The 14,390-nt window shown below is 38.7% G+C and overlaps 1 protein-coding gene across 3 annotated transcripts; it reads right to left on the reverse strand.

Moving 5' to 3' along the window:
• Positions 1–9,204: 9,204 nt before the first annotated feature.
• On the reverse strand, positions 9,205–13,646 carry LOC122275120 (serine/threonine/tyrosine-protein kinase HT1-like). 3 transcript variants are annotated; one of them, XM_043084074.1, is made up of 4 exons: positions 12,482–13,646; positions 11,122–11,577; positions 9,977–10,240; positions 9,205–9,449 (listed from the first exon to the last, which is right to left on the reverse strand). In XM_043084074.1, exons 1-3 carry the CDS (start codon positions 12,896–12,898, stop codon positions 9,989–9,991), a joined length of 1,125 nt encoding a protein of 374 aa, XP_042940008.1. In that variant the 5' UTR covers positions 12,899–13,646; the 3' UTR covers positions 9,205–9,449; positions 9,977–9,988. The 3 variants fall into 3 exon arrangements, with proteins under 3 accessions (XP_042940008.1, XP_042940006.1, XP_042940005.1); XM_043084072.1 differs by lacking the exon at positions 9,205–9,449 and adding an exon at positions 9,559–9,852; XM_043084071.1 differs by lacking the exon at positions 9,205–9,449 and having other exon boundaries at positions 9,559–10,240.
• Positions 13,647–14,390: the final 744 nt, after the last annotated feature.

Raw genomic sequence — 14,390 nt, forward strand, 5'->3', positions numbered from 1 at the left:
AAACAAAATCAAACGGGAAACAGAGTACTGAGCTAAGAAAAGAGAAAAAATGGGGAGGGGGAGGGAAAAGAAGGGTTCGGCTCCCCCCCCCCCAAAGTCGAAGAACAAAGTGGATGTAGGGTTTTGGAGAGGGAAAATTGGGGTTGGGGGCAGAGAGAGTAAGTCCTGGGTCCAATGTTCCTTTCTTTAGTCTAGAAAGTCTGAACTTCGTAAAGCTATCTTCTAAACAAAATCACTTAGATTAATTGTCGTCGTTCATCCGAAACAAAAAAGGGTTCTGATAAACAATAGCAAAAGTATGTTTAAATTTTTACAGCATCTCCAAGCATTAGTACGACAGTCTGCATGAGATATGGAGCTTAACCCCTAAAGTCGAGTAATTAATAGGGTTGGAAAGTGTTGCAAAGAAACTAAAATTATTTTATTCGTTTAATTGATATTTTCATGCATATATATAATATAAGATAGCCTACAAGAGTAGAGCACCCATATATATATAAATATATATATATATTTATGTTTACAATCCAATATTTGGCCATATATGTTGATGTATCTATGCCTGTTCCCCATCTTTATTTTTTATCTCCACTCGATCCTTACTAAAGAATCATCATAATCTGCAAATCGTAGAAAAAAAATGCACATAATTAGTCGAGAGGACTCAACAAGAAAATAGATATTTTCACATGCAAACAGACCTAGTATTAAGATTAAATGTAGCGGCTAGCTAGCTCATGATAAATCACTATTTTTTGGCCAAACTTTTCGAATGAACCAAGTAGAAATGCATACGCCTGCTCAAATAAATCCAAATGCATATATGCAGTCAAAGATTGAGAGTGAAATAAATTACTTGCAAGTAATTTATGCAGAAAAACATTCCATTTACCATCTTCTTCCCATTTTGTTTAAAGAAAACAAAAACCAAGTCTCAACTCATCGCAGCCTTCTTCCCATTCAGTCCAAGCTATCCATCAAGAAGTAGTGGATTCTATGTTTTTTTTTTAATTCTCTAAAAACCATTAGCGATGTCAGTTGGCGTCTGGGTTTGAGCTTGAAGCGGAAAATGGTTTCAACCGTTTGGTGTCTCTTGAAGATGGAGATTCGATCTGGGCAGTCCAGCTTTGGCTATGGCTTTGGGGTTGGCTACATGGCCTTACCAGGAATAGCTTTAAAATCGTAATCGGAAGAAGATGAATCTTTGAAGACTCGGGAGTGATTAATAGTATTTTCTTGATCAAAATCAATGGAGGTGATGGTGGATGATTCAACCGGAGCAAGTAGAGAATCGTCGAGAGAAGCGGGTGGAGCGATGACGCCGGTGGCATGTGGCACCATGGGATAGAAACCATTGACAAGAAGTGGGTTGAACTCGTGGAGCATGCTCTGTAGCCATGTTGATAGATTAGAGGGGTTGTAATGAATGGTCTCGTATATGAGTTGAGAGAGGCCATCTCCCTGAAAATTACCCATCAAATTGTCGAGCAGTTCAAGCTTCTGGGCAACCTCAGCCATGTCGGAGGACCTCACCTGGTACCCCAACACAGCCAAGAGCTCGTCCACACCACAGTTTGGTTGGGCCTCATTTTTGTCAGCGCTGGTGAGTGGGGGAAGAGAAAGGGTTTGAGACGGTGGTTGGGGAAGAAAGGAAGAAAGGGATGGATTTAGGATTACGATATGTGTTGAGTATTGTCGAGTCTGGTCTATATCGCTCGAGTGAAGTCAGATAGATTTGAACGTTTGATGTTAGCTCGACAGTGAGCTCGAGCAGAGGCGGAAGGAAGTTTCGCTCGAGCAGAGGCATTGGCCGCTCGAGCAAAGTCAGACAGAGTTGAACGCTCGATGTCAGCTCGACAGTGAGCTCGAGCGGATGCGAGAAGGAAGTTCGCTCGACACGCGCTCGACACGCCGCTCTAGCGAACATGCATTTTACACGGCTCTAGGGTTTTTTCCACTGTTTGACTATATATATGATTATTATATCATATGGTCGTACTGTAGAAATAATGTAGACATACAGTGATTGATCCATCATTGTAGTGTGATATTTCTCAATAATAAAATCCTCTGTAACTCCCGTGCACATAGGCAATTTGCCGAATCACGTAAATCTTGTGTCATGTGTGATTGCTTTTCTCATTCCATATTTCTTTTTCAATTCATTGTCATCGTTTTTCACAACAATTGGTATCAAGAGCCAAGGTTCGGGTTTGAGGAAAAACGATGGCTGAAGATGAATTGAAGGCATCGGAGATCGAGAAGTTTGATGGCACAGATTTTGGATACTGGAGGATGCAGATAGAGGACTACCTCTATGGGAAGAAACGTCATCTTCCACTATTGGGAAAGCAACAGGAAAAGATGGATGATGCTAATTGGAACCTGTTGGATCGACAGGTTCTGGGGGTTATTCGATTAACCCTGTCGAGATCCGTTGCACACAACGTCATCAAGGAGAAGACGACTGCGAATCTCATGGCGGATTTGTCAGGTATGTATGAAAAGCCGTCAGCGAATAACAAGGTACATTTGATGAAAAAGTTATTCAATTTGAAGATGGCAGATGGTACGTATGTTGCACAACATCTGAATGATTTTAATACTATCACAAATCAATTGTCGTCTGTTAAAATTGAATTTGATGATGAGATACGTGCACTGATACTATTGGCTTCATTGCCAAATAGTTGGGAAGCCATGAGAATGGTTGTCAGTAATTCTGCTGGTAAATCGAAATTGAAATATGATGATATTCGTGATTTGATTTTAACTGAGGAGGTGCGCAGGAAAGATTTAGGCGAGACCTCGGGTTTGAGTTCAGCTCTAAATGTTGATTCTTGAGGGACATTACACGACAGGAACTCAAACAGAGGAAGATCAAAATCAAAGTACAGGGGCAAGAGCAAGTTGAGGCCTAGTCAGTAGCCAACTTGCTGGAATTGTGGCAAAACTGGCCACATAAAGAAGAACTACAAAAACCCTAAGAAGACCGAGAATGATAGTGCTAATGTGGTAACTGAAGAAGTACAGGATGCACTATTGCTTGCAGTTCATAGTCCAGTTGATGACTGGATACTGGATTTAGGGGCTTCCTTCCATACATCTTCCCATCGGGAGCTAATGCAGAACTATGTTGCAGGTAATTTTGGGAATATGTATTTGGCTGATGGAGAGGCTTTGAACGTAGTGGGGATGGGAGACCTTGATATTGCACTCCCTGGCAAGAATAATGGACCTTGCAAAAGGTCAGGCACATTCCTGAGTTGAAGAAGAACCTTATTTCTATTGGGCAGCTTGATGAGTGTGGTCATTCAGTGGTGTTCTCAGATAGCACCTGGAAGGTCACAAAAGGGGCATTGGTACTGGCTCGGGGTAAGAAAACTAGTACACTATATATGACTACTGGTTTGATTGACATTATTGCTACTACTGTTGCAGAGAGCACAGCAGATTTGTGGCATTGCAGGCTTGGCCATATGAGTCAGAAGGGTATGAAAGAACTTCTGTCTAGAGGCAAGCTACCAGAACTGAAGTCAGTTGATCTCGGTATGTGTAAGAGTTGTGTTATGGGGAAACAAAACAAGGTCAGCTTCTTGAAAAGTGGCAGGAGGCCTAAGATAGGAAGACTGGATCTTGTGCACATAGATGTGTGGGGTCCTTCCCCAGTGGCATCTCTTGGAAGTTCTCGCTACTATGTCACGTTCATTGATGACCATAGTAGAAAGGTATAGGTTTATTTTTTGAAGCATAAATCTGATGTATTTAATGTGTTCAAAATTTGGAAAGCCATGGTTGAGACAGAGACAGGCTTGAAACTGAAATGTTTGAGATCTGACAATGGTGGTGAGTATGTCGATGGTGGGTTCAAGGAGTATTGTGCAGCTCTGGGTATCAGAATGGAGAAGACCATTCCTGGGACACCACAGCAAAATGGAGTTGCTGAGCATATGAACAGAACCATTAATGAGCGTGCTAGAAGCATGAGGTTGCACGCTGGACTACCACCCACTTTCTGGGCAGATGCAGTCAGCATTGCCGTTTACTTGATAAACAGAGGGCCATCAGTTCCACTGGATTGTGGATTGCCTGAGGAGGTTTTGAGCGGGAAAGAGGTCAAATTTTCTCACCTTAAAACTTTTGGTTGTCTTTCTTATGTGCTTATTGATTCTATACTCGTAGTAAACTTGAGGCTAAGTCAAAAAAATGCTATTTCATTGGCTATAGAGATGAGGCATTTGGCTATCGTTTCTCGGATGATCAGGGTCAGAAAATCATAAGAAGCAGGAATGTGATTTTCAATGAGAAAATTATGTACAATGATAAGTCTAGTACAGCTTCTATAGTAGCTTCTCAGGAGTCCAAGTTTGTAAGATTGAATGACCTACCAGAGGTCACAGTGCAGTGTAGAGATGTGAGTGACGGGGAGAGTGGGTCCAGTGCACCCTTTCCTATTATTCCACAGACAGTTTCAGAACCGTCCACTCCTACAGTTGCAGTTCGCAGGTCAATTAGAACTATACGTCCTCCACAGCATTTCTCACCTACTTTGAATTATATTCTGTTGACAGATGGTGGAGAACCGCAGAGTTATGAAGAAACCTTGCAAGATGAAAATTCTAACAAGTGGAAGCTAGCTATGAAAGATGAGATGGATTCCCTGTTAGGGAGTCAGACATGGGAGTTGATAGAACTTCCATTAGGGAAGAAGGCATTACACAATAAGTGGGTGTACCGGGTGAAAACTGAGCATGATGGCAGTAAGAGGCACAAGGCTAGACTTGTTGTAAAAGACTTTTAGCAGAAGCAGGGTATTGATTACTCTGAGATCTTTTCTCCTGTGATGAAGATCACAACCATCAGGATGGTACTGGCTATGGTTGCTACTGAAGATTTATTTCTTGAGCAGTTAGATGTGAAGACAGTTTTTCTTCATGGAGACCTTGAAGAAGACATCTACATGCACCAGCTTAAGGGGTTTGTGGTACAGGGAAAGGAAGGTTCATTTTGCAGATTGAAGAAGAGCTTGTATGGCCTGAAGCAAGCTCCTAGACAGTGGTACAAGAAATTTGATAACTTCATGCACAGTGCAGGGTACATTAGATGTCAGGCAGATCACTGTTGCTATGTCAGGCACTTTGACAATTCTTATATTATTCTGCTATTATATGTGGATAACATACTTATTGCAGGAACTAGTATTGATAAGATCAATAATCTGAAGAAGCAGATGTCAGAGCACTTTGCAATGAAGGATTTGGGAGCTGCAAAGCAAATCCTTGGCATGAGAATTGTCAGAGATAGAGTCAGAGGTACGTTGAGACTCTCACAGGCTGAGTATGTGAAAAAGGTACTCAGCAGGTTCAATATGGACAAGGCCAAACCAGTTGGCACACCCTTGGGCAGTCACTTCAGACTCAGTAAGAATCAGTCACCTGAGTCAGAGGAGGAACAAGATTATATGAGTAAGGTTCCTTATGCCTCAGCTATTGGTTCACTTATGTATGTTATGGTTTGCACAAGACTGGATATTACCCATGCAGTGGGAGTTGTGAGTAGATACATGAGTAATCTAGGAAAACAACATTAGGAAGCAGTGAAATGGATTTTGAGGTACCTAAAAGGCTCCTCAGAAACTTGTTTATGTTTCTCTGGAGAGAGCTTGGAGGTGCAAGGCTATGTTGATGCTGATCTAGCTGGAGATATTGATAGCAGAAAGAGTACTACAGGTTTCGTTTATACACTTGGTGGTACCGCAATATCATGGGGTTCTAATCTACAGAAAACAGTTTCTTTGTCTACTACAGAAGCTGAGTATATTGCAGTGTCAGAGGCTGCAAAGGAGATGATATGGCTACAGGGCTTCTTGGAGGAATTGGGTAAAAAGAATCAGAAAGGCACTCTCTATAGTGATAGTCAGAGTGTCATATTCCTTGCCAAGAATCCAGCATTTCATTCCAGGACCAAGCACATTCAGATCAGGTATCACTTCATACGATCATTGTTAGATGACGGACAGTTGTTACTTGAGAAGATTTGTGGAAGCAAGAACTCTGCTGATATGTTGACAAAGGGTGTTACACTTGAGAAACTGAAGTTGTGCGCAACTTCAGCTGGTCTTCTAGCATGAAGACAAGGGTAGTGAGTTGCAGAGATGGAGGATATCATGTTTGAGGAAGACGGCGATATAGTGAGTGTACCAGTCTCCAAGTGGGAGAATTGTTGAGTACTGTGGAGTCTGGTCCACATCGCTCGAGCGGAGGCATTAGCCGCTCGAGCGAAGTCAGATAGATTCGAACGCTCGATGTTAGCTCGATAATGAGCTCGACAGTGAGCTCGAGCAGAGGCTGAAGGAAGTTTTGCTCGAGCGGAGGCATTGGCCGCTCGAGCGAAGTTAGGCAGAGTTGAACGCTCGATATCAGCTCGACAGTGAGCTCGAGCGGATGCGGGAAGGAAGTTTGCTCGACGCGCGCTGGACACGCCGCTCGAGCGAACATGCATTTTACACGGCTCTAGGGTTTTTTCCGCCGTTTGACTATATATATGATTATTATATCATATGGATGTACTGTAGAAACACTGTGGACGTACAGTGATTGATCCATCATTGTAGTGTGATATTCCTCAATAATAAAATCATCTGCAGATCCCGTGCACGTAGGCAATTTGCCGAACCACGTAAATCTTGTGTCGTGTGTGATTGCTTTTCTCGTTCCATATTTCTTTTTCAATTCATTTTCATCGTTTTTCACAACAATATGGAGAAGAAGAGGAAGGAGGAAACGAGATGGAGTGGGAGAGGGAGAGGTCAGACGGAGATGGAGATGCAGGGAGGGAGGGAGGGGGGAGCGAAATTGAGAGAGAGAGACGGAGATGGAAGGAAATGGAGAGTAAAAAAATAAATAGATGAAAAACGCACCGTTTTATTAGATGATATAGACAAGCCAGTTACACCTGGCGCTTGCATCTAGCATTTTTCAAGAAAAAATGAAATGGTAAAAAGCATATAATGTGAGCACGCGTTTGCACGCCGGGCATTTGCACCAAGCATTTTTCTATATACTTACTATTGAATTTGTTGATCCATGCGTGAAATTTTTCTTGCTATCCAAAACTTGAGGCGCTTATATATAGAAAATTATTCTTATGACAACAGTTGAGCGATTGAAAATGTCTCATCCAAATAGGGGTGTTAATATTTGACACAACCCGTTAATCTAATACAACACGATAATAGTGAATTTGGATTTAGTTTTAATGGGTTCGGGTCAAAACGGGTTGATCTGTTAAGACACGATTGTTAACGAGTTGATAATGGGTCAACTCATTATGACTTGTTTAAAAAGTTAAAATTACAATTATACCATTACACCTAAAAGTAAAATTGCAAGGTTTTAATTTTGAAATTTTTATTGTTTAGATTGTAATTTTGGACTTGTCATTAGTTTTATATTTTTTATAGATATTGTGATTTTAACATTTATATAAAATTATACTAAAATTAATCAGGTCAAACGAGTTAATTTCAAGTCTGTTTAACCCATTTATATAAACGAGTTGCATTTGGTCAGGTCGTATTAATCTATTTCGTAATATTCACTAATGGGTCCAAATATATCGTGTTCAGGTTGACCTATATAATATAATATGCATGCATTAACACAAAATGAATACGAACTATTAACACAATTTGATACATTCCAAACTGCCCACGCATGCATGCAAGGAGCTGTATTGCCTGAATTTTATCTACAGCTTAGATCTTTTAAGCATTATGAAATCAAATATGATACAAAGGGCCGATGCACATGCATATGTAATTTCCCGATATTCTCTCGTTCTCCAATATTGTAGGGAAATTAAAGAGTGAGATATATATATATATATGTTAAAATATAATATAAATATTAAAATCAAACTATTTCCGTCAGTTTAATTTTTCGTGATGAATTCACATTCTATACAAACAGAAATACTAACTTCGAACTTTGTTACTGTACTTTACTATTTAATTAAGTATTTTGTGTATGTGAATGTGCTATACACTTTCTAGCTAGTTTTGTTTCCGTTAACAGATTGTTCACGAGATGTGAAAATTCTTTGCTTTGATCAGGAACTTTTGTAAACCGATTTGGTTCATTTCATTAGATAAGAGTTCAAGATTTCAAGGCTGACGAACAATGTTACCTCATAATTAATGAGATGCAAGCATTATAGCATGTAGAATTTTCATTCAACTCATATTTTTTTTCTTGTGTTTATTAAAATAAAATCCCACAACAAGAAGAATAATACCTATTCAACCCCACTTACTAGGAACGAACCACTTCAATGATTAAACGGCTCTAACCCCAATAAATGGCAAATATCTATAGACCCTGTAATGAGAATCTCATTAAAGTGGGGATCTTTTAAAAAAATAAAAAATAAAATCGAGGTAATTGATTAATTTAAACTCTTTCTGTTTATTAAATTTCTCCAAAGCAAGTATGTATCATGTTGAATTAAATTTAATTCATCTTAAATTAATTATTGATTAGATCTATTTTTTTTAATTTTTATAAAAAAAATTAAACTCATATCAACCTATTTTATATATTTTAACATAAAAAATTAAATACATCTTAACCTAAAAATATTAAATCCATCTTAATAAAATTTATAAAATATTATTATTTACAACTCAACTCATCCCAACATCTAAATGTAACGTGGCATAGTCAATTGTAAATGATTAAAGTGGGCCAAAAGCATCTTGATAAGTTGCAGATTCGCCTCATTGAATTTTGAAAGTGCGGTTGAATATTAGATTCGTCTTATATTAAAATTAAGAGATTTTGACACCTCATTTGACGTCTCATATATTTTGATTTTTAATTATTTTTTTATTTAATAATTAAGAAAGTTATTATTCATGTATTGGTATTTTTTTTATATTTTTAAAAAAATATTTTAGAATGATAAAAAAAATATGAATAAAAAAATTTAAAAAAATAATAGGATGATTTAACACTAACGATAAGATTGAGCAGTCATGGGCAAGTGGTAGAGTAGCGGGACTCTAAAATTAATTTGACTGCTCCTCAAATTAATATTTTTTACTTAATAATCAAGAAAGTAATTTTTAATGTATTGGTGTATTTTTTTATTTTTTAAAAATATTTAAATATATTAAAAAAATGAAAACCAAAAAAGAAAAAACCACATTTGCTGCCGCCCACCAGCACAACTCATTTTGAAAACATTGGTGATCGCCTCGTGACAACAGAAGTCGATCTAGAGCTAAGAAAATGCTAGTGGGTTGAGCCTATTGAGGGTCCTGCCTGCATCAAACACATTGGTGGGATGGTTTATGTCGAACTGGGCCTGCCAGATTTGTTTTCACCTGCAATAGGAGAGGTATCGGAGCCTGGAGGTGCTGCATTTCATAGTTCAGGATGTCTTCTCGTCTAGGAGAAGTTAATGAGAAAAATTAAACATGGCATAGTTCAAAAGTTAGAGCCATCATTGCATTAAGATTGGAAATAAACAATGTTATGTGAAAGAAGAACAGTGAACTTAAATAGTAGAACATTAGCATCATTTATACATTGCAATGACTAAAGGAAGGAATTCAAAACTAGTAAGGCATATATACCAACACGAGCTGAACCCACCACTTGTTAGCTCCTACTTGGGTAATATAAAAGAGGGTATATCACTGCAGCATATTTATTCTTTTTTGTTTCTCTCCTTTGAAACTTTTGGGCTATATAAACACGTACATATCATAATCAGCTTATTAAAAAAGTGGGGCGCTACCAAATGGTGGGTCCGAGTCCAAGTTATTCCTTGCGGAGTGGATTGACATGCCTACAGCAGAACACCAATCTTATAGTATTCAAATACAGTCACAAAAGCTTAGTTGAGAAAAAACATTAACTATGCACTTTGTAATCTACTAATATGATTATCTAAACACAGACATTAACAATACCTTGTAATAGGGTCAGGCAAGTACGGGTATGGAGGAGCTGCACATGGATACACAGCCTTTCAAACGTTCAATAATGACATTTCTGCTGACCAGCCTTGAGTGGTGAGTAAGAGGAAGGCCCTCCTTGACACACTCATCGTACTTCTCCAAAGCAGACACAATAGCACTGAAATCCGGTCTCTTTGAGGGGTTTACTGCCCAGCAGCGCTTTATGAGGTGAGCCAGTGCAGGCTGACAACTAGCTGGCAGTGGAGGGCGCTCGTTCTGCCATTGAAAGTATCCATAATTAATAAAATTAGCATCAAACTTGGAGACCCTTCATGATTTTCTCTATTATGAGTTTTATTCAATATTTCTGCTCCTCTATGTGATTAAAACTTCACGCCAGAAGAACCATATACATACAGGCTAGTAAAGGGTCCAGGATCGGTGCACATTTAAGAACTAGTGCCACGAAAAACCATCCTTAAATTTATGCCAAATGTTCCTTTTTTTTGTCATTCTGTTAGTATAGGCCTATAACAGCCAGCAGAACTCCTTAGCAAACAATCGACTGCTTGTGCCAGTGCTAACTGAAATAACTGAAGCCAGGGAGGGGAATGGTAGCAGTACAACCAGAATGCGAAGAACTTTGGAAGGAAGGGTGACGCCAATGGCATCGTAGAGATCATTGGACTCTGGAGGGATATATCAGTAACAATATTATAAGGAAGGTATCTCTACTTGCAACAAGGACTTAGATAGGATGGTAGCACTGTGCGATATCCCCCAAGGATATGAAAAGGTCACCCTGTGCATTCCCTGCTAATCAGGGCACTTTATGTATTTAAAACAGTACTTTTCAAAAATTAAATGAAAATTACTTCCAATATGTCTGGTAAGCTTTGAAGCCAATTGTCAAAAGAATAGGAATGAGTATAACACCAAACTTCATTTTGGGTAAGTACATTAAAAAAAAACATAAAGTAGAGATAGGTCATCACTATGCAATTGACAAGATGACTTGTGGTCAAAGATGCGCCATTATATGCTTGGAAGCTCAGAAATCCAAACTTTGAGCTTAATATTAGTTATAAAAAAGATATAAGAAACTCAATGGTGTCAAAGTGTGATATTGCAAGAAAGCAAGTATGAGACCATCTGACCTTCTCAGCCACAGCAAATGCAGTCTGCACAGGGGTCATTCCTTGAAAAGGAAGCAAAGCAGTTGTGAGCTCCCATAGTACAATCCCAAAACTGTACACATCAACTTTTCGAGTATAAGGTTTCTCCTTGATCATCTCAGGTGCCATCCAACGGTAAGTTCCCATGTTTCCCTTAGTTTCCCGACTCTGTGTCTCAAGACATGATGTACCAAAATCTGCCACCTTGACCCTCATTTCATCATTAAGAAGCAAGTTGTTTGATTTGAGATCTCTATGGATCACCCCTTGTGAATGAAGGTATTCCATTCCTCGAGATATGTCAAGAGCTAACCTCAGTATTGTTTCTGTTGAAAGCGAGTATGGCTCTTTCTTGTTAAGATACATCCTCAGATTTCCTTGTGACATGTATTCAGTGATGATACAGTATACAGGCGGCTTTTTACAAGCTGCAATAAACTGCAACACAAAACTGATTGTCAGCAATTTTTCTATATGAAGAAAGAGTTTCACAAGCCCTTTACTATAAATGAAGATGTGTTGAATGGAAGGAAGTTTTGAATCGAGAGCAATATTCTTCTAATATACGCAAAGCAGACCCAATTAGCTTTCATTATGCATTGCACATCTATAACCGAGCAAAAGCACAAACACATCAAATTTGGAATGAATGTTAAAATAAAAATTAAAGTTATGAATTGAAGAACTGAGAGAAGGCAAAGGGGGAATTTTTTTTTTTTTTTTTTTTTTTTTTAAATCATGCCCCGAGGTTAAGAGGAATCAGAAATTGCAGATGACACTAGATGGTAGGGACAACTGACTTGATGAACTTAGTTAAATACCCTGAAAACTTGAGGTCGTAACGCACTTTGATGCACCACTCTGAAAATATTCGGATCCAACTATATATGTGTTCTCTGAGAAATTAAAGAACTAGTAATTCGCTTTTAAGAGTAGTTAAACCATACCAACTACCATAGAGCTGGAACCATGATGATCAAGGACTGCAATAATTGTACTAGTGATTGGCTACAGGAGAAAACAGTTTAATTTAAATTCTTCAATTATTTTTTACAGCAACCCATCGATCGCAACAGAATTTGATAAGCAATTTCAGATAATTTGGGAAGGTCTGTACAATAAACAATCATAAATATACAGAGCGTGGCAAGTTCTGCATCTTAAAGTAAATATAAATATAAGCAATCAAAGGATGAGTGACTTTTCCACTCTTTCATATATTCCACTGGGGAAAAATGAAAAATAAAAATTCAGGGATAACAATCTATCATATGTACACCACAGTAAAGATAGATAAATAGGATAATAAATGGAAATTTTCAACTTCAATACGAAACCTAACCTGTACTATATTTGGATGAAAGAGACGTGAAAGCAAGGCAACTTCAGACTTAAATTGCTTCTCCAATAAGGCTCTAGTCTCCTCATTATGTTTTGGAATCCTAACCATTTTTACAGCCACAGCTCTCTGCTTGTAAATTCCACGGTAAATCCTACTATGTGCTCCTGACGCGAACTTGTTACCGATAAACAGCTGTGAGAGATCGGCGGTCCACTCCTCCTGATCCTCCTTAGACACCTCCCAATTCTCCACATTTTCAGAGTCCAATATCATAGACCATGATTCGAAGCTATCAAATCTCTTCCTTTCCATGTTCTCCATATCAGAACTGAACTGGGTCTTGGACGAGGAAGCGTTTTGCAAATGTTTGCTCTTCGACTTTCGTAGGCGAAGCATGTGGAAACAAGAGGTTGCCATTGAAGCTCTAGGTGAGCTTCTCAAGCCCTTAATATGAAATGGCTATGTGGAAAATTAGAGAATATTGAATCAAAGCAAACTGTCAAAGGGAATTCTCCTTCTGAATGTGTGAATTGATTTCAGGAAGTGCATGAACCGATTCAGAAACATGGGTTCTGAAGAGATATGAAAAAGAAATCTGGGTTTTCATGAATTACCGAGAAAAGTTACGAAATCAAAGACTACCCACCTAGTTTTTCAGAGACAGAACAAAGAGAGAGGAACACATGACTGATTTTTGTGCCAAGCATTTGTATTTTTTTTAATATCAAAGCGGCGATGGATCAGTGAAAACTTCGTAAAAATATATATGCGAACGAAAAACGTGAAGAGGAAGATAATGGTGTTTCATGGTTCCAAGGATTGGAATGAAAGGAAGGGAAAACTCATTATAGCGATGATTTTCCAGAGCCAGGGAGAAAGGGAGGCAGGTTTTCACGGTTGGCTCTAATAGGATGAAACGGATTAGGTCCTTTGGCAGCAAAAAGATGAATTCAAAGGCACAGATTTCAGGGGCGTCTCGTGATTGCTTGGTTCAAAAAGTAGAGAGTTTTCTTTTCTTTTCTTTTTTTCTCGGCCGAATTAAGCTTCTTCTGCATCTTGCTTCTGTTTGTGTTCTTTTTCCTGCATCATCAATGCTAAGTGGCCACAGTGGCAAAAGCTCATGGATTCAGCTTCCTCTGCTTTGCTGTGCTTTGTGGTCTTTGGAAGCTTGGCATATATCCCATCCTTCTAACGGAAATATAACATTGTCGTACTAAAAAAGCTTATACAAGTGGCGTTGAACACGTGGGTTTGACGGATAGTCGACAACTGGCAAATCACTCGGCATCCGAACTAGGTGGTGAAGAACACGATTCTCGTTGTCCTGCACTCATGCATGAATCATACTGTTTATATTGCTTGATGACTAACTTCTTGGTCTCTGGAGCAAAACAAAAAAAAAAACAAAAAAACAAAAAGACAATGCCAGACTACGCTAAACAGATGTGTAAGTTGTACGCGAGATTGATTCATATAAAAGACAAATAGTAATTGCAGATTCATGATGTCTATGAAAAATTCTACTCATCATCCTATATATCATACATTATATAAAAAAGTTTTATTTTTTATTTCTCTTACCAAACATGTAATGTAATGTATGGATTAGGGGTGGGTAACGGGGCCTTGCACCGCTCTGCCCCGCCCCCACCCATGTAGATTGGGGGGTTTTGTTCTGCTTATGCAAGGGATAGAAGGGGCTAAACCCCGCTCCATATTTTCTCCCACCTCGCATGCTATATACGTAATATATAATATATTATATATATTATAAAAACCCTCCATAAGTAAAACGATGTCATTTTATCATGGATAAAATGGTACCATTTCATTATCTGTTAAGTTCTCCCCCCCCCCCCAGGCGAGAGACCCCCTGGCCCTTTCAGCTTTCGCAAACTCTCTATATCTC

The sequence above is a fragment of the Carya illinoinensis genome, chromosome 9, assembly GCF_018687715.1.
Source record: "Carya illinoinensis cultivar Pawnee chromosome 9, C.illinoinensisPawnee_v1, whole genome shotgun sequence".
In the NCBI taxonomy this organism is placed as follows: Eukaryota; Viridiplantae; Streptophyta; class Magnoliopsida; order Fagales; family Juglandaceae; genus Carya; species Carya illinoinensis.

Bases quoted from the DNA above. Each gene is read 5' to 3' on its own strand.
- LOC122275120 (XM_043084074.1), bottom strand. From the start codon at position 12,898: ATGGCAACCTCTTGTTTCCACATGCTTCGCCTACGAAAGTCGAAGAGC. The intron at 11,578-12,481 runs GTTAGGTTTCGT...TTTGTGTTGCAG, and splicing joins TTCATCCAAATATAGTACAG to TTTATTGCAGCTTGTAAAAA. The intron at 10,241-11,121 runs GTCAGATGGTCT...TTTCAATGGCAG, and splicing joins CATTTGCTGTGGCTGAGAAG to AACGAGCGCCCTCCACTGCC.